The 26750-nt window shown below is 35.9% G+C and overlaps 1 protein-coding gene across 1 annotated transcript in view; it reads left to right on the top strand.

Moving 5' to 3' along the window:
* ttyh3a (tweety family member 3a) overlaps positions 1-26750 on the top strand; it is a 158518-nt gene that overhangs the window by 51182 nt on the left and 80586 nt on the right. The window contains exon 2 of the mRNA XM_056453943.1: positions 17142-17311. Within this exon, the coding sequence (XP_056309918.1) occupies positions 17142-17311 (170 nt within the window). The remainder of the gene's footprint in view (positions 1-17141; positions 17312-26750) is intronic.

Here is a 26750-nt window from a genome sequence, read left to right on the forward strand (position 1 = left end):
ATTGAAAATGGTGAAGGAAACCACCAGCTGTCACTTCAGGTCAAAATAAAAACACAGTCTGAATGAGTGCCGTATACAGCAGTGAGGAGTTGTAAAATAAGAAGGATGTAAGGATGTCGCCAGAGTGGCTTTTTGTTTTTTGTTCTTTCTTGTGACATCCCAGCCTGATCTGAAAGTTGTTTTTTTTAGCTTAGGGGGTAATGTAGTCATTCAACTTCACAATCTGTAATGTTGGAATATGTATCTGAACAATGATGGTTAGTTCTTTTACTTGAAAGCTCAGATTTGATCATCATAATTAGTTTTGTTGACAGAGTCTGAATGAATGTATCATCATTATTCACACCTTACAGATGTTGAGCTAACTTTACCATTGCACACACAACGTTGTAACATTTATTTAATCAAGTTTAAGAGTCTCTTTGACATTTTATGTTTATTTTATGATAAAGAGATCAGATATTTTGTTTAAATATTTTTATTCTTGGCTATTTAAACTATTTGCCTTAGTAATGTTGGTAAATTAAAATTAAGTGGTTAAATTAAAAAAAGTACTGATATTCCTAAATCTATTGTTAAAAAAATATTCATTAATCATTGATATCGAATGATGTGAAACATATCGTGATATTTTTTGCAATATCGCCCAGCCCTAATATAAATGCATAGTATATTCATTTTTGAAAATAGTTATAAGCATTCTGTACTATACTTTTCTTTAAATTACAGATAATTAATACTATTAGGCATTTTTCTTTATAGATATAATAAATGTTAACCAAACTAATATACTATGGTGCTAATTTGACTTTGTACAGTACAGTGAGTTTCCATGCTGAAGCTTCTTTTCTCTGAAACGTGACTGGATAATGGGTGGTGCATATTTCGCAAATATCAGGAGAATGGCCCGCAGCCAGGAGCATATTTCAGCACAGTGACCTTGTGTTTGAAACGCTGCTGTTGTTCTTGGGCAGTGGTCTCTCTCGGATGGAGTCTCTCAGTGTAGCACGTCCCGAATCAGCATATGGAAAGAGTAGATCCATTAAGATAATCTGTTGAAGATTACAGTCTGTTTAGAAAAGCTTGAGTCTGGGTCTTTTCCTGTTAGCAGCAAAAGGAGAAACGTGGCAGGATTGAAATCTCGATAATTGCAGTGACCTCCTTGGCACAAGCTCTCGCAGGAAAATATGAGCATGAGTGCCTGGCAAATGCCAGCTGTGCTTCAAAACCTCTTTGTGCGGAAGAATTCTGTTGATAATGTGGAGATAAAGTTACATTTACATTTATGCATTTGATTGCATTTAAAGTGCACATTTGATTAGTTCAAGCATTCCCTCGTAATCAAACCCAAGTCCTGCAAGCACCATGATTTTGAGTTGTGCAATATATAAAAACAAAATGCTTAGGATTGTTGATGATATTGAGTTTTTAATAGAAAGTGCTGATTTTTAGAATGACTTATCAATAGGGATGTAATGATTCACATGACTCACGATTTGATACGATTCATGATACTAGTCTCAAGATACGATTTAGTCAGAATTTTTTAAACAAAATTGTTAAAAACAAATTTAAGGTGAAGAGCCCTTTCATTTTTTTCATAAGTGCTGCACTTTTTTTGCAAAATAATATATTTCAATATATTTCATTCATATATGCCATCACTAAATTGCTATTTAAAAATAATATTAATAATAAAAAATAAAGAAGACTCATTAATATAAACAAACTAAAACTGTGACTGTGCTGAGATTTAACATTTTTAAAAAATATCCACATATCTATGTTTTCTGGCATAAGCTGAGGTCTTTGCACATTTACAATATCCCCTGCTGATGAAAAACTTCTTTCACTGGGGACTGAGATGGCTGGTGTGGAGAGGAAAGCCTTTCCTAAACAAGAGAGCAGCGTGTACAGAGGTGGTCAATAGGCCCTTCGGATCCAGGCAACTGGCCACTGGCATAAAAAAAACTGACAGGTGGTAATTTGTGTGTAACTTATCTTTATTTATTTATGATTTGGTTATGGTAAAATAAAGACCAATGCGGATCAGGTAGTTAAAACAGTAGGCTACAAATAGTTAATTCATTATGATTAATTATTCATGAATAATTAATTCACCGCCACCTATGACGATGATGCCATCTTCCATCGCGATGTTTGACATTAGACATCGTACGGTGACAAATTGGTTGACATCGCCCAACCCTAATGGTGTCTAAAAAAAGTGCAACGTTCAGTGTTTTACATTTTTACATTGAAAAGCAATGGAAATAGTAGCACGTCAGATTGGAAAAATGCATTCTGCGTGATGAGCCCTATCGCTGGTTAATGGAAACACACTGATTTTGCGTTATTTTTTATTAATTTTAAAAGAAAATGTTTAATGTTTTAATTACATTTGCACAAATATTGTTATTAAAACCAGGTACACAACATAAAGGCAGTTTTTTGCAAGTAAATACCATGTTTAAAGCTGTGTTTGGCAGTAACACATTCATGCTGGCTGATGAAATGGTTTTTGGCATTTAAAACTCTGTTTTTTGGTCTCAAAAACCAGCTTAGTGGGTACTAAATTGACCTCCAAACCTATCGTTTCTTCTGCCATCTTCTACCAGTGCTGATTATTCAATTGCATTGTATGTTTATACAAAGGCACAGCATTCTGCCAGTACTCTGAAATGATCTCATGGGCTCAAAGACTGTTAATCACGTTCTCCAAACACATTATCAGAGGTTGTCAGCTATGCAGTGCTGGCAAGAGCTGTTATCTTTTGTAAATGAGGGTATTTAACCACTGATTAATCATATCAAGAGTGCTTCTGGCCATTCTCCCAGATGGTGTTGGCACAAAGTTGCAGATTTCCTCATCCTGAGTCGTCATATCACCCATCATCGTCATCATTCACCCTCATTTGTCACAGATGATATCCTGCCTCATGTTTGGCCGTTGTTATATTAGATGTATTTTGGGGTTTAAGTAGAATTTGCCCAAAACTGATGACAGTGAGTGTTTCATATAGTTATATGACTTGAATGAACGAGTTAGTTCCAGCTCATAATTTGTTAATGATTCGAATGTTTAATTGAGAAATAGCTGTTTCTGAGACCCTCGTAGGCGATTAGATCCTGAGTGGGACACATTGTGGTTTCATATTAGCAATAGGTCATGGTGATTAATCATCCAACAACTGTTTAGTTGGCTCGGGATGTAGACAATGGAAGAAGTTATAGCAGATATGATTGCCGACGTTGTCTCGGTTATTAATTATTATTATATTGGTATTATATTGTTTTTTTTACCTGTCGTTCAGCATTTTAAGGAATCATAAGCGTGCTGTCCAATTGGTCTCTAGCTGTCGGCACAACATTCACTGTCTGTTTTTGAACTGCTACAGAATAAAAGACCTCACAAAAGATTCATTTTTCTTGAAGTGCCACTGTGAATAGTGGACATTGTGGTTTGTAGACAAGTGGGTTTCACTGTCTGTATAGCACAAGGCTTAATTGTGTTCCTAAAATTAGACTAGTATTTAGTAGGGATACTGGGAAAAGACAATACGGGATATTGCTGTTGGTATTGTGAAATTCAATGTTATTTTCTTGCGAAATAACATTTCCCTAGAGATTAGCTATTTTTATTAGTTTTTTTTAATAAATCATTTATGAAATGATCATACTAAAACCGGTAATAAAGGATTTTTTTCTGATCTAATTAACTGTTCTGATCTAAAAAAAAACTGTTAAAGTGCAAAGATCTAGACATTACCAGTGAATGAATAACAGATATAGCAGAATATAACAGAATAGCAGCTACTGGGTTGGCTGGTATAAAGATAGTAAGACCCCATGTGATTGGTCAGATTTGGATAAACAGTCAGTGGCGTTTGGGGCTGTGCGATTGATTTGAAATCGTATCGCGTTTTGGACATGCAGAATTTCTAAATCACCTTACAGCACAATTTTCCCACAGTATGCTATTTCACAAATCATAATGCAGCATGCCAAAACAGAGCGCGAGAACAGGAGACTGAATAACCTGCATATACAGGTAAGATGAGTTTAGCACAGGTGGACTTGATGCCAAAAAAGTCAACGTCTGTCCTATGTGACTAATTTACTTTCAATACTGGAAGGCTGATGTATGACCGGAGCAGGTAATTTGTATGTCAGTCATATATTGCGTCTAAAAGTGCGTGGAACGTGTGAGCGCGTCTCTTCCTTCAGCATTTTCAGCGTGCTTTGCGGTCACTCCTTTGGTGATTGATGACCATCAACCGTTTTCTCAGAAAAGACAAACTAATAAAGCATTCCTGCAGTTTCGATACAAGTTTTATGCATGGAAAAAATTAAAAAGGACCTGGTGTTCGGGTGTCTTGTGTTTGTTTCAAATAATTAGTCTACCGAAATGTGTATTTTTCCATTCAAAGTATGAAGCGGATCAATCAGTTCTTGTTACGTGACTCGCAATGCGGCATTCTGAAAAGCTAAATTGAAAGAAAACCGATTGTCTGAAAAAGAGATGTTTTCAGCCAGGTGCGCGTGGAATACACGCGTGTGCCGCTCTCAATATGTGTATGCAATTCACGCACCTCCATTGAAAATAATGGACTTGTGCGCAAAAGACGCATGGACATACACAAGTACATCTGGTATTAGGTCAAGCAGAATATCGGAGCCTTAAGTTTGATGGCGCATGCGCTCACACACACACACACACACACACACACACACACACACACACACACACACGCACACACACACACATATTTTGCCATAGGTCTGTTCTAGAGATGATTTGTTTACGGCTTTACTAGGTGATTTTTATTTAATTTTCGGTTTTAGAGACATGTTACAGGTCTTGCTGAAGATCTAATTGTTTTTCTTTTGAAAAATCAGAATCAGAATCAGAATCAGAAAGAGCTTTATTGCCAGGTATGTTCACACATACTAGGAATTTGTTTTCGTGACAGAGCTTCTACGGTGCAACAGCAATACAGAGACAGGACAAAAAACAGATAATAAATATATTTAAAAAAAATAAATAAATAAAAAAATAAAAAATTGAAGTAGTGAGTGCAAATATACAGATGGACAAGTGTATGTACATGTTTATTACTATATACAACGTTATATGTGCAGCTGTTATGTGCAAATTGGCATGTAAAGTGTGTTGTTAAATAAGTGTATATGTGTATTAAAGTGTATGGCAAGTAGTGATGTTGGTTCCACAATTATTATCATCAAGTGTTCATGAGATGGATTGCCTGAGGGAAGAAACTGTTTCTGTGTCGGGCTGTTCTGGTGCGCAGTGCTCTGTAGCGTCGACCAGAAGGTAAAAGTTCAAAGAGGCAGTGTGCTGGGTGTGAGGGGTCCAGAGTGATTTTGGCAGCCCTTCTGCTCGCTCTGGATAAGTACAGTTCTTGGGGAGTAGGAAGGGTTGTACCAGTGATTCGCTCAGCAGTCCGAACTATTCGATGTAGTCTTTGGAGGTCGTATTTAGTAGCTGAGCTAAACCAGACAGTTATTGATGTGCAGATGACTGATTCAATGATGGAGGTGTAGAACTGTTTCAGCAGCTCCTTTGGGAGGTTAAACTTCCTCAGCTGACGAAGAAAGTACAGCCTCTGTTGAGCTTTTTTGACAATGGAGTCAATGTGAGTGTCCCACTTCAGGTCCTGAGAGATGGTGGTGCCCAGGAACCTGAATGACTCCACTGCTGCCACAATGCTGTCCATGATGCTCAGTGGGGGGAGAGCAGGGGGGTTTCTCCTGAAGTCCACTATCATCTCCACTGTTTTGAGCGTGTTGAGCTCCAGGTTGTTGTGGCTACACCAGACAGCCAACTCCTTAACCTCCTGTCTGTAAGCAGACTCGTCACCGTCCTGAATGAGGCCGATAAGTGTGGTGTCGTCTGCAAACTTCAGGAGCTTCACAGAGGAGTCTTTTGATGTGCAGTCATTCGTGTACAGGGAGAAGAGCAGTGGGGAGAGGACACACCCCTGGGGGGCGCCAGTGCTGATTGTGCGGATACTAGATGAGAATTTTCCCAGCTTCACCAGCTGCTGCCTGTCCGTTAGGAAGCTGTTGATCCACTGACAGACAGAGGTGGGCACAGAGAGCTGAGTTAATTTGGGCAGGAGAAGTTTTGGGATGATAGTGTTAAACGCCGAGCTGAAGTCAACAAACAAGATCCTCACATAGGTCCCTGGTCTGTCTAGGTGTTGCAGAGCATAATGCAGTCCCATATTTACTGCATCATCCACAGACCTGTTAGGGCAGGTATGAGGGAGGCGGGGGGTGGTGGAGGTGTTAATGGTGGCGTGAAGAGCAGTTCAGAGTGGGTGTGGGGGGTTTTCTCAAACCGGCAGTAAAACTCATTCAGGTCGTTTGCAAGTCGTTCATTGTCTACAGTGCTGGGGGATGGTGTCTTGTAGTTTGTGATGTTTTTCAAACTTTTCCACACGGATGCTGAGTCGCTGGAAGAGAACTGACTCCTTAGTTTCTCAGAATAGTTCCTTTTTGCGACTCTGATCTCCTTTTCCAGTGTGTATTTGGCCTGCTTATACAAGGCCCTATCCCCATTCCTGTAAGCAACCTCCTTGGCCTGACGTAGCTGTCTGAGTTTTACAGTGAACCATGGTTTGTCATTGTTGTATGTGAGTTGAGTCCTGGTAGGAATGCACACGTCTTCACAGAAACTGATATAAGATGTTACAGTCTCTGTGAGCTCATCCAGATCGTTTGCAGCAGCTTCAAAAACACTCCAGTCAGTGAGGTCGAAACAGGCTTGTAGATCCCGCTCTGTTTCGTTAGTCCATCTTTTTACAGATCTTAATACAGGTTTGGCTGTTTTCAGTTTCTGCCTGTAGGTTGGAATGAGATGAATCAAACAATGGTCAGAGTGTCCCAAAGCTGCTCGTTGGACGGAGCGGTATGCATCCTTTATTGTGGTATAGCAGTGATCCAGAATATTGCTGTCTCTTGTGGGACATGTAACATGCTGTCTATATTTTGGCAGTTCACGGGACAGTTTTGCTTTGTTAAAATCCCCGAGAATGATTAAAGCAGAGTCCGGGTGTTGTTGCTCGAACACCGTGATCTGATCAGCTAGTTTCTGTATCGCCAGACTCGCGTGCGCGAGCGGGGGAATGTAAACACTGACGAGGATGAACGAGCAGAACTCGCGCGGGGAGTAAAAAGGCTTACAGTTAATAAACAGTGCTTCGAGATCTGGACAGCACATCTTCTTTAAAACTGTTACATCTGTACACCACCTTTCATTGATGTAAAAGCACGTCCCGCCACCGCGCGATTTCCGCGTTGATTCTTCGTCGCGATCCGCTCTGAACAGCTGATAGCCCGGTAGGTGAAGCGCGTTGTCCGGTATGGTGTCGTTCAGCCAGGTTTCCGTGAAACACAGAGCAGCTGAATGCAGAAAATCCCTGTTTGTCTGAGAGAGCAGAATGAGTTCGTCTATTTTGTTGGGTAGAGAGCGGAGATTTGCTAGATGGATGCTAGGCAACGCGGTCCGAAATCCGCGCTGTCTGAGTTTCACCAGCGCGCCTGCACGCTTTCCTCGTCTGCGCGCTTGGAAGCGTTTGAGTAGCACCGCGGCTCCGCCGACTACAATGTCCAACAGAACATCAGAAAAATCCAGGTATGGAAAAATATTCGGTGGTGTATGTGCCCGAATGTCCAACAATTCGTCTCTGGTGAAACTAATTGTAGGAAAATGACTCGAGACAGGACAAACTAACAAAAACACAAACACTACTGCAGAGTACGACACGGAGGCTGCCATCGTCATCGGCGCCATCTTGGGGTATTTATGTTACAGATCCACACTGTTTCAGATCCACACTGTGAACAAAGACGCAGTCTGTCTGTGACAAAGTCATGATTGAAATCAGAATCGCAATATTGTTCAAGAAATCGTGATCGGGTTTATTTGCCCATATCGCACAGCCCTAGTGCCGATAACCTTGTAGGCAGTATGCTGACATTTAACTCCATTGCACTTTAGGCATCTGGAGATCAGTCCATAATATTCATTTAGGTACATTTTTGCTTACTACTCAAGTAGTTACTACATTTGAACTTTCATTTACTACACGGCTGTTAGGAAAGCACATTCTATATAGTATGAATGTGAATAGTATTATTAGTATGTAGATATTAGATATGTAGATAAGTAGATATGTACTACTAAATCCACCATTTGTAATTATCACATGACCTACATGCATCATTTGCATTGCTTCACATAAATTCTCCTGCATGGCATCATGAGATAGCAGAGCATCCATTAGATACGCACTTCAAAATCTCACCAGAAGTAGTAGGTCATCAGATTACTTCTTACTTACTGTTTTTTGAAGACTATGAGTTTGGACAAACTATTCAGCTTGCATACTGTTTTTAATGTACTATATAATAGAGATGTATGTGATTTTTGGACACAACCCTAGTGTTTAGCATTTACCCGCAGATACTGGATTGTTGTGTTTTTTGGGAAGTGATCTCCCCCATGTTTCACTGTCACACTGTAATGGAAGTCAGGAATGAGCTGACTTTTTTAAATTGAATGCAGAAGTACTTCATTTAAACTTGGCTTAAGGGCAGTCTTGCTTTTTAAAACCATTTCACTGAAGGATGTGCAAAAAAATACATAAAAAGCGAATAACGGGAGATATTTTTAGCTTGCTGCTAGAGCTGCACGATTCTGGCTAATGTGAGAATCGCGAATTTATTTAATTTTTTCCTAAATTCAAGATTGCGAGCTCTATCAAGCTCTACTTGCTGCAATTGAAAGATATCTGCCAGCTGGTCAGGTATCATGACTGATGCTCTGTTTCTAGGCCAGATTGACTACTTAGAAAGCATGTGCAAACTGAAGTAACCCAATTAGCAATTATGTTGAGTAAGCAAGATCTATGGAACATACTTGCTCTTGTTCTAAATAATTGGAATATTGTGATATTATTTGGGTAGACTTTTTTATCAGTTTAATGCAATGTGCTGGCTATTGTGAAGCACCACATCCTGCTAGAAACTCTTGACCTTGACAAAGTGGCTGACTGACTGACATGTATAATGAATAGCCCGTGTTGGTTTGGAGCTAAAGTTAATGGTGCCACGATAATAGACGAGTGTGCTATGTGATAGCTCATTCAAATGATGGGACAGAAAAACATTGACGGAAGTTATGAAGAGAGTTTAGAGTAAAAACATGTTATTAGATGTGGTATGTTCACATATTTGTGGCTGCATTGACTAAGTCATGGTTTACTGAGAAGCTCTGCTAGCTATGCTATGCTAAAAAGCATTTTTTGCAGAACTTTTATCTTCAGTTTCATTATCGGCAATTAAATCGCCTACAATATTAAATGTGATATTGCAGCTCTGTGTAGTAAAAGCATGTTGTGCTGGAGATTTACTACTGATCACTGAACTGACTTTACTGACAAAATGTGCATGACTGTTGTCTTCGATTAATTGTGCAGCCCTTGTTTATATTAATAATTGGAAAAATATGTTGGAGCAGGGAAAGCTATCTTCATTATCCATTGTCATTATCTGTTTATCAATTGCTTCATTATCATAGACATTCCTATAATCGTTGTGGACTTCTTTTTTATCTACTTTAAATGAAAAATTTCTTTCGGCTTAAGGCTGATTTATACTTCTGTGTCGAGTGATTGCCATGACCCACAGCCCATGCCTTGCACGTAGCCATGCATTTATACTTCTGCGTGCTGTTTGTGTTGCTCTGCAATAAAACTTTTGAAAAACTAGCTAGAAGTAGGTCTTTGCGGGCGTTTTGTTTTTTCTGAACACTACCTTAATGTACAAGTGAGTCAAACTCGCTCATTCAGAGGTAGGAACCGGCGGATGTGCAACAAATTTAATCATAAGGTAAACACAAAACTTGCTATTACGTATTATGCTATTAATGCTAAAACATAGACTATAGGTGAAATTATTATACAGAAGCATATGATCCTTCCTTGAACTTGAACCACGTTATATTAATTGTTTTCTAGTTTTGTCTAAGATTTTAGTCCTTTAGAACAGGTCTGAATATTATGTATTGAACATTTGCAGCATTTCAGACACATTGCTGTATGCTTTGTCACACTTACCAAAAACTAGTGGTTACTTACTAACTGTAATTAGCTTTGTTTCCATCCAAGTGGTGAATAAAAAAATAACAAAAACAGGAATATCATAAATCTATAATAACATTAAATTAAATTTATATTTAAAAAATAATTATTTATATAAATATATAAAAATATAAAAAACTTATAAAAAGTTGCTGGAAACAGAAAACCCCTGTATGTTTTTTTTGCCTATGTTAAATTTATATGTCTTTTGCCTCAGTGTGCGCACATCCCGACACAGACACACAAAAACAAACACAGTCTTATTATCTTGCATTCAGAGGTAGAAGCCTAATATTTGGGTAATCTAACTTGTGAGTCAGTTCTGGGAGATCATTTAATCAAACAGACGTTGGCTCAGGTTTTCCAGAAGGACTAAATAACATTTCAGATGCTGTGCTAGATTGTACAGTTATTAGGAGCCATGATCTGTTGAGCCAAAGTCATGAGTTTTTGTGTGCATTGCAATTTCTTAAAATTTATTTTATTTCCTTTGTCATACTTTAATTTAGTGTACAATTCTCACTATTAACAAACCATTAACTATTTTAGCTTTATTAAATGCCTAATTTGCTGCTTTTAATACATTTTAAGGTAGTAGCAAGCTTGAATTTATTGCATGAGCTTGCGTTTCCAGTTTGTCACATTCGCTTGCGTATGTATTGGAGGTCTATGGGGCAAAAAGTGCAGCGTGACCACAGCTTTACTAGGCTTTCTAGAAACATCCGTGAAGGTGTGTTGAGGCAAGTTGGAGCTGAAATCTGCAGGCCACTGACATTCCAGGATTGAGTTTGTGCACCCATGCTCTCTACTCTACACTGTAAAATATTTGACTTTAAATGTACTGTAATTTACTGGCTAATAATTGCATTAATTTCACAGTAAGGTATTGTATGTAAATTCACAGTAAATTACTGTGAGGTACTTCATAATAACAATAATTTTGTAAATATTTCTAAATATAAAAAAATGCCTGTACTAGCATAGATGTTAATGTATATTAATTTCTATGTTGAATAAAATATTAAATGTGTTTGAATTCCTATAACTAATGTGCAAAAGATATAGCCATTTTTACAGTAATTTGCTGTAATCATGATGCCAGCCTTAATTTCACAATAAAATTCTTAATACATAAAATTTAACAGTTAAATCCTGTAAAGTGACACTAATTTACTGTGAAATTTACGTTGTGTGATCCTGGGAATTTATTACCGTGTATACATGCGTTTATTTAATATCATTGTTGCAGGGTTTTGTGTTGTAAAAGATAACCCGATATTAATTGAATCTAATCCTAATGGATAACATAAGATTCGACATGATATTTGATGTGCGTCCTGGTGTTTGTATTAGTGTGTGTGGATTAGCCTGGTTAATTAGGTTAACTAGGTAAGTTGGGGTAATTGGGCAAATTATTTTATAATGATGGTTTGTTCTGTAGAGAATCATAACAAAATTGCTTAAAGGGGCTAATGTTATTGACCTTAAAATGTTTTTTTTTTAAATTAAAAACTGCTTTTATTCTAGCCGAAATAAAATAAATAAGCCTTTCTCCAGAAGAAAAAAAATTATAGGAAATACTGTGAATGTTTCCTTGTTCTGTTAAACATCATTTGGCAAATATAAAAAAGTGATATACTCTATACATGTTTTTTTTATAATAACTTTGTTGCCGGTTTTGTGTTGTCTAAAATATCATGTTATTAATCCAATCTAATGGGTGAATTATTCCAATGGGTAAGAGCAATTCCTTGTAAATGTCAATATTGCTATAAAAAAAAAAGTTTTCGCCAAAATATCCAAATCGTTTCTGCATTTTTTTGTGCAAGCAAGTATTTTACAGTACTCAAAACTGTCTCTGTCAATGTTTTTAAACTATTATATTTTATTTTCCAAAGTCACACAAGTGGCAATTAATTTCACATCCGTCACATCCATAACAACACTTTTTCCTTATAAATGCAAAAATATGAAATAAAATAAAATCAATCATGTTTGTTCAATAGAGCCAACTCTTATCCTTTTGATTAGCATTGTTTCTTTTGGGTTGTGCACTTTAATTCACAGAATTACCACTATTATTACTATTAAGTATGTTGTTTACTGTAAACTCACATACTTTTTTGTTCACAAACAGTGATATGTTTTTTTTTCATTTAAAATATAAAAAGTATTTACAGATTGATATTTTCTGATCCCATAACTCTTGTGCTTAGTTGTTTTGAAAAATATAAACAGATGTTTCAATATAAAGTTAACATATACTTTCTCTGTGAATTTATGTTTTGAGATTTTACTGCAAATGTCGAGTCCATAACGCTGGAATTGCTCATAACAAAAGATTAGCCATGATATTTTATGTGCATCCTGGTGTTTGTTTATATGTGTGTGTGCATAAAAGTATGTAGATGGAAACATAGCTATTATAGCAGTCAAGTAAAATGGAAACTCTTCTGTCTGTTTACCGACAGACTGACACGTCTGTGCGCTATGACCCAAAAATTAGCTAGAATCGTCTCAGCCTAATAAGCCCAAGGAATTACCTTGAGACGAACAATCAGGCTTTGTGTTTTGAAGTAAATGCGCTGCAGCTCTGATGACCTTTTAGCATTACAAACTGTGCTTTTAAGGCCAGCTCGCTTTTCTAGTCTGCCTCGCTGGGCCCTTTTCAACAGACGCAACGGTTTTCCTGTGATCGCAAACTGGGCGCTTGACGGACGACTTGGCCAAGGTTGAAAGGCAAATGGAAACTGTGATTTGGGAGATTGGAAATGCGAAGAAGGGTTCATTGAGTGTGCACAGATTGACTGACTGTATATCAGGCCAGACCTATCTTGACAGATTACCCCGGTAATCGGGCAGGCCTAGAATTGGGTCGGTTTTTGAGGAAATTGAGTGCAGATGATCTTAAAGTGGTTAATCCTTGCGTGGTTGTCACAACAAGACTGTCAGAGTGAAGTGTGCATCTTAACCCAGAATAGCTCTGACCTCATTATACACAAAACTTCCCCTGCAGGTTGTCACGTGAGTTGCAGCAGGAGACTCTGCATTGAGCGACCCACGCGCTGTTTTTGATCCTTATAAAAGGAGCACTTTTTTGATGCGTGTTTGATTTGTTTGTCATATTCTGAGAGAGTCGTACAACTTTGATAGGGAGCTGAAGACAAGACAAACTTGTTGGATTGAACAAATTGTGGCATTTATATGTTTATTTATTTTTTTGATAATGATATTAGGGCTGGGCGATATTGCAAAAAAAATCATGTTTCATATCATTCAATATCAATAATTATTAAATATTTTTTACAATACATTTAGAAATATTAGCATTTCTTTAACCACTTTATTTCAATTTACCAACATTACTAAGGCAACAAGTTTTGATAGTCAAAAAATATATATTTAAACAAAACATCTGATCTCTTTATAATAAAATAATCATAAGTGTTAAAGAGGTTCTTAAACTTGATAAATAAAATGTTACAAAGTGTGTGAAATGGTAAAGCATAAATACTGAACAATCAAAGCAAACTTTAAGTTGTGAATAATAATGATACAGTAAACCTCAAACTTTGTCAACAACACAAATCACAATAATCAAACCTGAGCTTTCACGTAAAGGATTCAGCCATCATTATTTAAATACATACTGCACCATTACAAATTGTGAAGTTGGATGTCTATATTACCCCCATGCTAAAAAAAAATCTTTCAGATGGGGAGCTAGTGGCTGGGATCAACAAGAAAAGAAACCAAAAAGCCACTTTGGTGACATCCTTACATCTTTTTTTAATTTTAATTTACAATCTCCTTACTGCTGCTATACGGCACTCATTTTTGCATGTGTTGTTATTCTGACCTGAAGTAACAAGCACATGGATTCCTTGACCTTTACAATGGACTTTGCGCTTATGCTCCCTGCGTCTCTCGTAATTAAGTGATCATCAACCATTTTCTCAGAGAATGACAAATGAACAAGCCATTGCTGCAGCTCTGATACAAGTTTATAGAGAAAAGTAAAAAGCGCAGTGACTCGTGACCCCCAATATCTTCTGAGGTGGTTATAAATATATAAAGCTTGCACACAACGGCTCACAAATACCAATAGGCCCAAACCTATTCGTTGTTTAATTTTGAATAAACGCCACTCGGAGACCATCCTCCATGTTTAGTTGTGGCCTGAATTTATTTTTTATAACGTGAGTTTTGTAAAGTTTAACCTGGTGCCAAAAAATCAATCTGCTGCATCTGACACACTTTCTGTGTCTTTAATATAACGTAATCATGCCAGGGGTCGCAAAAAAATCAAAAGGCTGATGGCTTTTTATTTGCTTTTTAATGTAACTATTATTTTTTTTCTTCTGTCGGTTAATACTACTAGTTTAATACAATTAATTTGATATTTGGAAATCACCAAGCGACCCACTTTGGGAACCACTGGTGTAAATCATATGCTGGATAAGTTGGTGGTTCATTCCCCTGTGGTGACCCCTGATGAAGAAAGGGACTAGGCCAACGAAAATGAATGAACTGTGGAGGATTCCTTGCTCTGTTAAACATCATTTGGGAAATGTTTGAAAAGCAAAAAAAAAAAAAAAAAATCACTGGAGGGCTAATAATTTCGACTTCAACTATAAATTTAGAATGTTTCACATTCAACATAATAATAATAAAAAAATAATAATGATAATAATAATTCTTTACATTTCTATAGAGCTTTTCTAGACACTCAAAGCGCTTTACACAATGGGGGAATCTCCTCATCCACCACCAGTGTGCAGCATCCACCTGGATGACGCGATGACAGCCATATTGCGCCAGACCGCACACCACACACCAGCTAATTGGTGGAAAGGAGACCGAGTGATTAAGCCAATTATGATACGGGGATGGTTAGAAGGCCATGATGGACAGAGGCCAGTGGCCAAATTTGGCCAAATTAAACCCCTACTCTTTTTTTGAAGAACATCCTGGGATTTTTCACAACCACAGAAAGTCGGGACCTCGGTTTAACGTCTCATCTGAAGGACGGCACTCACTGAGCAGTATAGAGTCCCTTTCGCTATACGGGGGTGTTGGGGCCCATACAGACCGCAGATTGAGCGCCCCCCTGCTGGCCTCACTAATACCACTTCCTGCAGCAACCTAGCTTTCCCATATGGTCTCTCATCCAGGTACTGACCAGGCGCAGCCCTGCTTAGCTTCAGTGGGCTGAAGTTTTGAATTAGTCACCTTAAAGGTATAACTAAACATTATTGAGCTAACATTCTTTTTATTAACCATCTGCTTAATATATTATTTCAAGTGTATTACGGAAGTGAGTTGAGTTGGTTAAGCGTAAAAATGTCATGGAAATTCATATGTTAAAAACACTTTGCAGAAAAAAGATTTTGTCCGTCTTGTATGTTGTAATATTGTACAGAATTTACTCCATTATATCTGCATATTCTAAAATAATTAAAAAATTAGACTACCATTTGGGAAGCAGCTATAGTCTTGTCTTAACAGTAACTTCCAAAAGCCCAAGTGAAACGAAGGCAGTTACCGCTCTTTGACTTGATTTTGTTTTGCTCGAATTAAGTTACGATTCTCTGTTCAGCTCTGCATCTATATGAAGTTACTCTAAGCAGCCTGGACTTACAATATTCTGCCTTTGCTTGACTGTCATACTATCATAAATAGGCTAACAATCTGATAAATATAAAACACTGCAAATAAGCAAATATAATAAATTGCGAGCAAAAAATATCTTGAATAATTTCAGTAGGTTTTTCTTCATAATTCATATTTTTCACTCTGTGCAGTCAGGGGATATTGACTAGCAGCACTAAGTTAGTTGACTGGAATGTCCTGACAGTGTTAGCATAGTTGTAGCATGATCACACATAAAATCAGCACAGTTTGCAGTTAAAATCATTCTTGTAACCCAATAAATGCAGTTAATGTCGACCGAGATGTTTAATCCACAAGAATGATCATTATTCCAACCTGTTGGCGTTCACATCAGTCTAGTCGTTCTTTAGGCTAGGCTGGGTTATTTTTTGTAAATGAATCATTTTTTTAATGAATTGCGAGAATTTCTTAAGCTCAAGATTTTATTATGTAGATAAATGTCATTATTAAAACATGTAATTGCCAATTTCCCAATGTCCTATTGTAAAAAAATAAATGAGTGAATATAGAAGAAAACCCAGTCCAGGAGACTCGAAACAAGCAGAATTCCTTTATTGAGACGTGTTGGTTAATCTGCAGTCATACAGCGTCTTCAAGAAGTCCATGTGTCTGCAAGAGCCTATTGGAGGTCTGCAGTCTACGAGTTTTATCACAAGTCTGAATTAAGACCAAGCTGTTCTGTCTATAATGTGTTAGGAGGTGGGGAGATGGCTAAACAAAGCATGCAAATTCAGTTTTGGAGTCATCAGGGTAAATTGGCATATAGGTGTAGAAACCGGCCCAGCTACTAACCACACAAGTTAATCAACAAAATGGTTTCTGTAGCATGAAAGCATGACCCGCGAATTATGTTATGGAGACAGAAACCGCCTGAGCAGTTGACCGAAAAGAGAAAACAAGTTACACAGCTGTGCTGTGAAACTGACACTTTGCATTACTTTGGAATCTAAATTTATATTCCCACATTACCTAGAACTTATTTGTCTGTTTTTATTTGACAAAACAAGTCTTTTTTTCTCAATTCAACACTCTAAAGAGTTCAGGTCTTTTGCCTTTGTAGGGCAGAATAGAATTTGTTTTTCTTGTGTAGAAAATGCTCCGTGATTTATGAATTTATAGATGTTTGGACTCAAAGACTTAACTCAAAGTAAGTAAAAACATTTATTGCAGTGCAGCATATAAGAAAGGTATTGGGTAGTGGATTTTCTAAAGTATTGCTCTTTTTTTTAAAGTATATATTCAGTGTTTCATCACCAATCTACAATGTCTCACATTCTCTTCTCATCTCTACTTTCACAGTCGCTCCTGCTTCTTGGCGGTGTTGCTCTGGCATGCTTGGCTCTAGACCTTCTCTTCCTCCTCATCTACTCCTGCTGGTTGTGCTGCCGCCGGAAGAAGAGCGATGAGCAGCCGAATGCAGACTGTTGCTGCACTGCCTGGTGCGTCATCATCGCCACCCTCGTCTGCAGGTCAGTCTGACTACACTTTTATTCACATCAGCGTCTCATTCAGAGATATATGGCTACACATGCGCTCCATGCTCATGCTTTAGTAAAATGTTTCCTAGCTGAAAAAAAAATTGTACAGTTACCCGAAGGGCTGCAGGGTTTAAATTCTGGAAGGGAAGTCATTTCTGTGCTGATATATGGTTCTATCCTTTGGCTAAGTTCCTGCTAGCTGCAGGTGTGGGTTTAATTCTACGTTTAGCCGCAAGACTATTAATGGCTTCAAGGGTTATCTAGAAGGATATGTCCACTGCATGAAAATGAAAGTGTGTCATGCCAGGAACTTATTTTAAAGCAGTATGTAAACATTTCTGGCCAATCCGTTTAAAATGACGTGCTGTTTGTGTTGTCATTGTGGTTTTGCTCTATTTGGCTGACTTAAAGTTATGGTGGCCAAGAGAGTTCAACACGCTTCAACGTAAGAAAACACATGCAAATAAATAAATCTAAAATCATAAGCAAGGTTTGACAGCACGCATGTTGCAAATTCTCACCAGCAATCAGAAATGGAAAACACGCTGCAATTCCTAACAACACATGCAAAAAAAAGTTAACTGAAGTAAGCTATGTTGTCCTTTCCATCATAACCCTACTAAAAATGTATATTTTTAATATTATTTTTATCTGTAATTTATTTTGATCTCCATTTAAAAAAATTAAGGATGTATTATGAATTTATTTTCATTCATTTTTAAATAATGGTTGAGGATATTAAGATAAGCTCTTAACTCTTTTATATAATAACATTTCACAGTTAATCATCAGTTCATTTAGGCTAATAAGAGGCAAAGGAAATGTGTAATCAGGGCATTAAAATAAAAACTCACCTTTCAGGTCACCTTCAAATTCACTGTCCAATAGTCACTGCACAATATGCAAATCCCAGTTGTGTCCATTGCTTTTTATCAGTTCATTTCCTTGAAACATTTCCATTGTGGTCTGTGCTATTTGCATGTATTGTGATGTTTTTTTTACTTTATTTGTGTTTGCATTGCAACACATTTGCTGTCTAAACGATGAAGATGTTTTCTTTATTTGTTGTTTTTTTTCTATTTTCATGTGTTATGTTGCAACGCGTTGAGCTCTCTTGGACACCATAGATAATTTACCCCAAACTGAAAATTCGGACATCATTTACTAACCCTTCACTAGTTACAAACCTGTTTGACTTTCTTTCTTCAGTTGAACACAAAAGCAGATATTTTGAAGAAAGCTGAAAACCTGTGATCATTGACTTTCACTGTATTTTATTTTTTATTTTTTGTACTATGGAAGTCAATGGTTATAGATTTTTAATATTTTTCAAAATATTGTCTTTTGAGTTCAACAGAAGAAAGAAACTCAGAAAGGTTTGGAAACACCTGAGGGTGAGTAAATAGTGAGTCAGTTTTCATTTTTAGATGAACTAACCCTTTAATACAACTTAAATGGGCAATTTACCCCCCAAAATTTAAACTCTGTCATGATCAGGATTGGGTGTAACTCGTTCCACAGTATTGCGTTATTCTTTTCTAATTACATTTTTGGGGAACGCAGTAATGTAACGAATTACATTTTAAGCTTGTGTAATTTGATTACAGTTACTAAAGTCAATGTAATTGCATTACTTATGTTACAAATATAGTTTTTAGAAGAAAAAATGCTTCTTTTAAGTCACATTTTCTGCTGCAACATAAGTTAACGAGCATGTGCTGTTAAATAGCAAGAGAACATGAGCTGAAATGGTTGCTAAAAGGAATGGTTGCTTCTTTAAGTGAAAATACAGGCATTACTTTAATTTCTTTGAGCGTAAAAACAAAAATATTACTGTGAAATGCAGTCTATGTCCAGTCTCTAAAGAACTTTCGACTGCTTTTAACTTGACCAGCAACTTGTTTAAGCACTTGAACAGAAAGCATTCTACGACAGCACTTGGTGGCCCAACTTCACCTAAACAGGCTAAATTGAATTTTTGTGCAGGATTAGGAGTAAAGGTATCTTCTGAATGTGAATGTCTTTTTCGAGGGGTGGCATTTTCCAGGCGCACTAGTTGAAAACTGCGAGTCACATGACAATAACTGACCGATCAGCTTAATGTTTTGTATGGGATATACACATTTCAACAGACTAATTACCTCAGACACACACAGAACACCCAAACACTGCAGTATTTTTGCATACTTTGGATGTCAATGGTTACAGGTATCCAGTTTTCTTCATGTCTTCTTTTGTGTTAAAAAAAAGACAGCTTTGCAACAAGTAAATAATGAGAGAATTTTAAGTTTTGGCTAAATTATCTGTGTAAGTCTTGTGAATATATCAAGCTGCAGTGATCAACCTATTGTAATGTATTTCAGTGAAATATTAAATTACTGAAATAGTTGCAGTTTATTTAGTTTTTTAAAATAGTTTATTTTGTATTTTTCAAAAAGTAAAGTAATTAGTAATCTGATTACTTTTTACATGAAGTAATTAGTAATGTAATCAGATTACAATTTTCCAGTAGTAGTCAGTAATTTGTAATCCATTACTTTTTTAAAGTAACTTATCCAACACTGGTCATGATTTTCACAATTTGTTCCAAACCTGTATTGCTGTTTTATCTTCTGGTGGAACAAAAATGGATATTTTTATATCCATTTATCCATCCTTTATAGGTCTTGTAAAATATTGTTGTTTTCGATACACTGGACTTTCTTTGTAAGGAGAAACACACGCTGACTCATTTCTCAATAGATTAAATCCATTCATTATTAATTGACAGAGCTGCAATTTTTTGAACATTAACCACGATTGATCTTTTATGTCAACATAATTAAGCAAGTCTTACGGGTTTGCAATGAAACTAATTGATTAATTAAGCTGATTAATTGATGACTTGATGTAATTAATGTTTTTGGAAGTGAACTATTTCTTTAGGAGAGTGATGCAAACAGACTTTTGTTGATCAGTCCATCTGGAACAGAAGGTAAAAGGTTGATACGATGAGTGCTGTTGAGAAAGAACTAATCTCTGGATTTACCAATGTTTGCGACAGGTTAATGCGATCAGAGTTTTAGTAGGAAGTGAACTGGTTAAGATGCCCATGAGTAGGGCCAGACGGAATCTGCGGATGTTTTTTGCTATTTCTGCGGAGAATTTTGGTAAAATGCTGCGGATTTCTATGGAATTATTACCTTAATATATAAAATAAAAAATAATATATTTTAAACTTTTTATTTAATTTTTACAATGCAAATCCAATTAGATTCACTTTATTTGTTAAACAAAGCAAGTCTCTCATATAATATATCTAAAAGACAGAAAACATTACTGTACAAACTGCATTGTACATAAATCAGATGAACATTTTCACATTAGTCAATAATATTACTGTAATTAATTAAAAAACTGAATAAATATAGATTTACACACATTTACACAAGTAAAGAAACAGAATTAATGATGGGCTAAACATCTGTGGAAATCTGCGGAATTCTGCGCGCACAGATTCCATGTGGGCCTACCCATGAGCCATCAAATGTGTCAGCAGGTAGCTTTATTAGCGATACTCTTGAAAGATCAATGCTTATCATGTTGTACCTGGTTAGACTTATTTAGCTTTAGTGAATGGCTTATTTGATTGATTGCTTTTTTATGTATAGGCATGGGTCAGTGTAAGATTCTGACGGTATGATAACCTTGGTTATAAATATCACAGTTTTACAGTTTCACGGTATTGTGATTACTGCTCTAAAATAAGTTCTTTTAAAATGTCTGGGTAAAAAAAGAACACATTTTTCCGCATTGAACACAAAATGTTTTATTTTAAGAAACATTTAAAATATTTTGGCTTTTTTATTGTAAACATGTCAGGTTTAACAATTGAAATAAATCACTGACTATCTTTATTAGTTTCAAAAACACAGGTTCCATAACAACTTGAAAAGACATCTTTGAATATCTTTCTTTCGATATAAAGCGTGCACTATAGCATGCTTGGATGTTGGTGTATGTGACTTGTGGAATCGTGGGCTGACCAGGAGCTTTTGATTTGGAGGGTCCTTTTGCTATAGATACTGTTGCCCCTAAAAACTTGAAAAAGAAATAAAAAATACATTAAAAAATATTACAAATACCTTAGGAATGGTATAACAGAAAATATTTACGGTTTCAAAACCTTGACTTTTCCAAACCGCTGTAAACCTTGAAACTGGTTATCGTCTCATGCCTATGTGTGTGTTTCCTGGGTTCATCTGGACAGGTTATATTGTGCACTTCAATTTTGCCAATAAAAAAATGCATCTTCATTTTTTAAAATGTACATTATTATCTTTATAATATTTTATCTTATTATTATTTGTATTTTATATCTCTTCCAAATCCAATACCAGTTAAATTTCAAAATGATAATCAAATATCAATTCATTACCTCACATAGTTGTAGCATTTAAACCAACTCAGCTTTCAATCTTTTATATCATTTTAAATAATTGTTTTGAGCAAAATGTAAATAAAATTAGATCTGTTGATGTTTTTCTTATAGTAATCTTATTTAAATCTGTTTTCCTTGTTGTCAGGCTATTAAACGTATGTCAGTTTCTCTGGTGCAGCTTTGATGGTTTGTTCTTTGTTGTTTAGTGACGTTGTGAAGGTCGTTTGGAGGTCATTCAAAATGTTGTGCAGTGCACTTGGTTTAAAGAAGAATTGAAATTTAATGCAAATTAAGACAAATGACCATTTGACTGTTTGAGAAACCGTTGCAAGTCCTTCCACACACAAGTGTTTGATTGCTTGGATTAATCACAGGATGTCTATTGATCAGTCTGTGAAATTTGCTGAGGTTAAACATTGACCATTTCATTAGCTATTCATTAGGATATTGTGTCTCTACATGAAAAGTGCTGAGCTCTAGAGAAAAAAAAAAAGGCAGGTTTGTGCATGCGAAAGCTATTACTTTATACTGCATCCTTCTGGTGCTGTTGCTATAATGAATGCAGCCACAAATAGTGTTTCTGCCGTCCTTCACTCAGTCTACTAAATCAAGCATAGTGCTGTTTTTCTTTTCTTTTTTTAAAGCGCATTATAATCCATTAAAGCGTCAAGATGTTTCTCTGAGTGAATGCGATTGCAAATCACTAGACGCTTTCATAAACAAACCGATTGCATTAGTAATGCTTGCTTTTGTTAAGATGATGTTTAAATACGAAGTGGACGCACTGTCAATGAAAAGAATTTGGTGGGAAAGTTGAGGCTCGGCTATTGTCCTGTCCGACATCCTGTCTCAAATAAACTCCGTTGCCATGGCTGTCTTTCCCAGCAATGTGTAACTTGTGACTTCTGCCATTATAGTTATCATAGACGACCCGCAAAAAACACCCTTTTCCTCCCCTGCATATCATGATCATTCCTCATTTTTGTGCGTGTTAACGTGTGCTCGCACTTCAGGGAGTCCCTCTATGATGGTGTCACTGTTAGAGGGGCCCTGCTGTGTGGTTTTGTGGGTCTTTTTCTTCAGTGTTTTAGGCGAGTTGTCAGGTGAGAACTTGAGAACTTCACTATGATTTACACATCATGCAGTAAATTCTGTCTTCGGTACATGATCATTTTTTCCCCTGCTCGGATGTTTTAAAGAGCTCAATGACAAACTACATGTGCTCAAAGCAGTTTTTTCCCTTGTTTTGTATTTGTTTTTTAGTTATTTATTTTTTAAAAGCCAAAGTGACAACTAAATGGTCTTCATTACTTAAAAGTAAGTTCACTGAAAAAAAATTTATTAGTTCTGTCATCCTTTACTTGGCGGTTCATTCCACTGTGGCGGCCCCTGACTAATAAAGGGACTAAGCCAAAAAGAAAATGAATGAATGAACTCCTTTACTCTTCATTTGGATCAGTGATGTTTAAATTTCTTTCTTCTGGTGAACACAGTAGAAGATTTTGACAACCAGTAACCATTGACTTCCATAGTAAATGTTTTTCCTATTATGGATGTCAGTTGGTTTTTCAAAATATTGTCTTTTATGTTCACCTGAAAAAAGAAACGTAAAGTTTGGAACCAACTGGTAGTAAATTCTTTTTTAAATACCTTTTAATGCTCTTCCTGGATTTATTTTATTGATTAAACAGTGGACATTTTTTCAGAATACAGTGCAATATAGAATAATGTAATTTTATCTTAAATGCGCTAGTATCCTCACAAGTTGCAGCCTTGGTGAAGTTTTAGAATATTCGAGAATGCATGGATGGTTAATATTATGATAAAAAAAAAAAATTTAATTTAAATAAAAACAGTAATTTGTAAAACAAACTAGATGACTTAGGCTTGATAATCTGTCCATTGCTCTTTTGTTTGTTTGTGGTAAATTTTTTGTTAGGTTTGGTTGCTTTTGTTTTGGGTATTTTTGGTCATTTTTAATTTGGTTTAGTTCATTTTGTTTTGTGTTTTTGCTTTTTGTTTTGTATTTGTGTGTATTTGATTTGTTTGTTTTGTGTGTTTTATATATAAATTTGTTTTAGTTTTTTTCAGGTTGTTTGTGTTTGATTTATATTTTTATGTTTTTACGTTTTGTTTGTTTCGTGTGATTTATAAATAAATCTTTTTTTTTTTAGGTTGTTTGTCCTTGGTTTAGTTCTTTTTGTTTTGCATTTGTGTTTTTGCTTTTAGTTTTCATTTTGTGTGGTTTTACTTTTTATTTGTGTTTGTATTTTTGTTTGTGTGTATTTGATTTGGGTTATTTAAATATAAATTGGTTTGTTTTTGGTTGTTTATGTTTGGGTTACTTTTGTATTTTTGTGTTTTTGCCTTTTGTTTGTTTTATGTGATTTATATATTAATTGGTTTATTTTGGCAGTTTTTGTTTTTTAAATTCTTTTTGTTTAGTATTTTTGTCTTTTTGCTTTTTGCTTTCTTTTTTTATATGGATTTGTTTGTATTTCGTGTTTTGGTATGGCTTTGTTTTGGGTTTGTTTTTTTGTTTTTGCTGGCACATTTGGTACGTTATGGAAGTGAAAATACAAAGAACACTTCCTCCAGTTCACAGCCTCCCTGCTGGTTTCCCCCCATGGGGAAGAAGACGAGCCTGTTTTCAACACAAACACCATTAATAATCCCACCTGCAAGGTACATGACTCAAGATTTCTCTTAATGCAAGATTAAGATTCTCATAATGTGCGCCTGCAGTCAGTTATGCTTCAGGCAGACTTCATTCGCACTTTTAAGTGGTACACTTCATGTCTAGAAAGAAACTTTACTTTGAGCTCAAAATTATTAGCAAGTATTTGGATGGTTTATCTTACTTTTTTCTTTAAGTTTATATATTTTTAGCATTAGTGATTTATTTTGACTTGCTCACTGCAACATTTGTCTTATTTTGTGCAGTAAAACATATCAGACAAGTTGCATCTTTACATTCATTGTCAATCATAAACAGTAGATGCTGTGACCTCAATGCTTGCTTAATAAAGATGTGCAATTTTACAAATGGCTTTTTAAAATATACATTCTTTGGTCACACTTTATAATAAGGTTTAATTAGTTAATATATTTCATTACGTGAACCAAGTATGTACAGCATTTATTAATCATACACTACCTGACAAAAGTCTTGTTGTCGATTGTAAGAGCAACAAATAATAATTGAAATTCTAGTTGATCAAGTGGCAGAAGGTAGATTTTTCTGATGATTACAAATACTGCAGAAGACATATTGGAACATGCATGCACCCAAGATTTACATAGAAATCAATGAAGTTTGGTGAAGGAAGAATCATGGTTGGGGTTACATTCAGTATGGGGCGTGTGAGAGATCTGTAGAATGGGGGGCAACATCAACAGCCTGAGGTATCAAGACATTTGTGCTGCCCATTACATTACAACACACAGGAGAGGGCAAATACTTCAGAAGGATATCACTCCTTATACTTCAGCCTCCACATCAAAGTTCCTGAAAGCAAAGAAGGTCAATGTGCTCCAGGATTGGCCAGCCCAGTCAAAGGAAACATTATTGAGCATGTCTAGGGTAAGCTGAAAGAGGAGGCATTGAAGATGAATCCAAAGAATCTTGATGAACTATGGGAGTCCTGCAAGAACGCTTTGTTTGCCATTCCAGATGACTTTATTCATAAGTTATCTGAGTGATTGCAGAGATGTATGGATGCAGTCCTCCAAGCTCATGGGAGTCAAACACAATATAAATTTTTTTCCACTGCACCATGACTTTATATTCTGTACTATACAATATTTCTGTTAAGTGACAAGACTTTTGTCTAATCAAAGTTAGACCTTACTGTCCTAATTAAGTAATTAAAAATCAAGGCATGATCATATTTTATTTAGGTAAAATAAGTGTAATCTAGAGGCATTTGCCTTTCATATAAGTCACTTCTGATACCAAATGATCAACTAGAAGTCAAACTATTATTTGTTGTTCCTAAAAGTTGGATAGACGACAAGACTTGTGTCAGGTAGTGTAGTTCAGTATTTTCTAATGCATTATTAAAATACAAATTCATGCTTGTCAACATTAGTTAATGCACCATGAGGTAACATGAACTAACAGTGAACAGCTATATTTTCTTTATCTAATGTTAAGTCACATGAACAAATACTGTAATAAATGTATAGTTCACTGTTTGTTCATGTTAGTAAATGCATGAACTAATATAACCTTGTTGTAAAGTGTAACAGATTCATTAATACTGTATTCATTTAGTAAATATCAATATATACAGTCTTACACATACCTAATAATTATGAACTAAACCTAGATATTATTTGTTATAGTCTTAATCCTTGGTTATAAAACAAGGACAAGTTGATACATGAAGATTTACCCATTGTTCAACTTCCCTGTCCATTGATGTAATAGGAATTTTAAATGTGTCTGCTTATTCTGTTTCTAATAAAACATAATTCTAGACTTGAGCAAATTTCTCTCTTTCTTGGAAGCAAATAGAATGGTGAAACCTCCTGTGAATTGCTGATGAAGGCACATATTTTTTAAAGCTTTTCAAGAAATCTCAGCGGATGCATGTGAGGGAACACATGAGCGCTCAAATAGAAAACAGAAAGCACAAGAATGTTTTACAAAATACAGCCGAGGCGTGCAACCCTCTGTCCTGCATCGATGATTCACGAGGAATGCATAGGAGTGATTATAAACAGCAGATTTTAATTCATGTTCCTGTACATTCATCTATAGTCCAGTAAGTAAAAGCCTATTTGTGACTTGTGTAAGAATATTTTGACGGTTAAACATATTATAATGAAATATGTATTTTTTTACAATGATATCAGAAAAGGGTTTTATTCTGGAAAAATCTCAGAGAATTCCATTCCTGGAGAAATTTCAGAGTATTTATCAAATTTAAACAACTTATATGACTTTTTGACAATGTTGTTATTTGTATTTTGTGTGTGATGAATGATTAAGAAAGTTGTAAAAAA

This window comes from Danio aesculapii, chromosome 3, assembly GCF_903798145.1.
Source record: "Danio aesculapii chromosome 3, fDanAes4.1, whole genome shotgun sequence".
In the NCBI taxonomy this organism is placed as follows: Eukaryota; Metazoa; Chordata; class Actinopteri; order Cypriniformes; family Danionidae; genus Danio; species Danio aesculapii.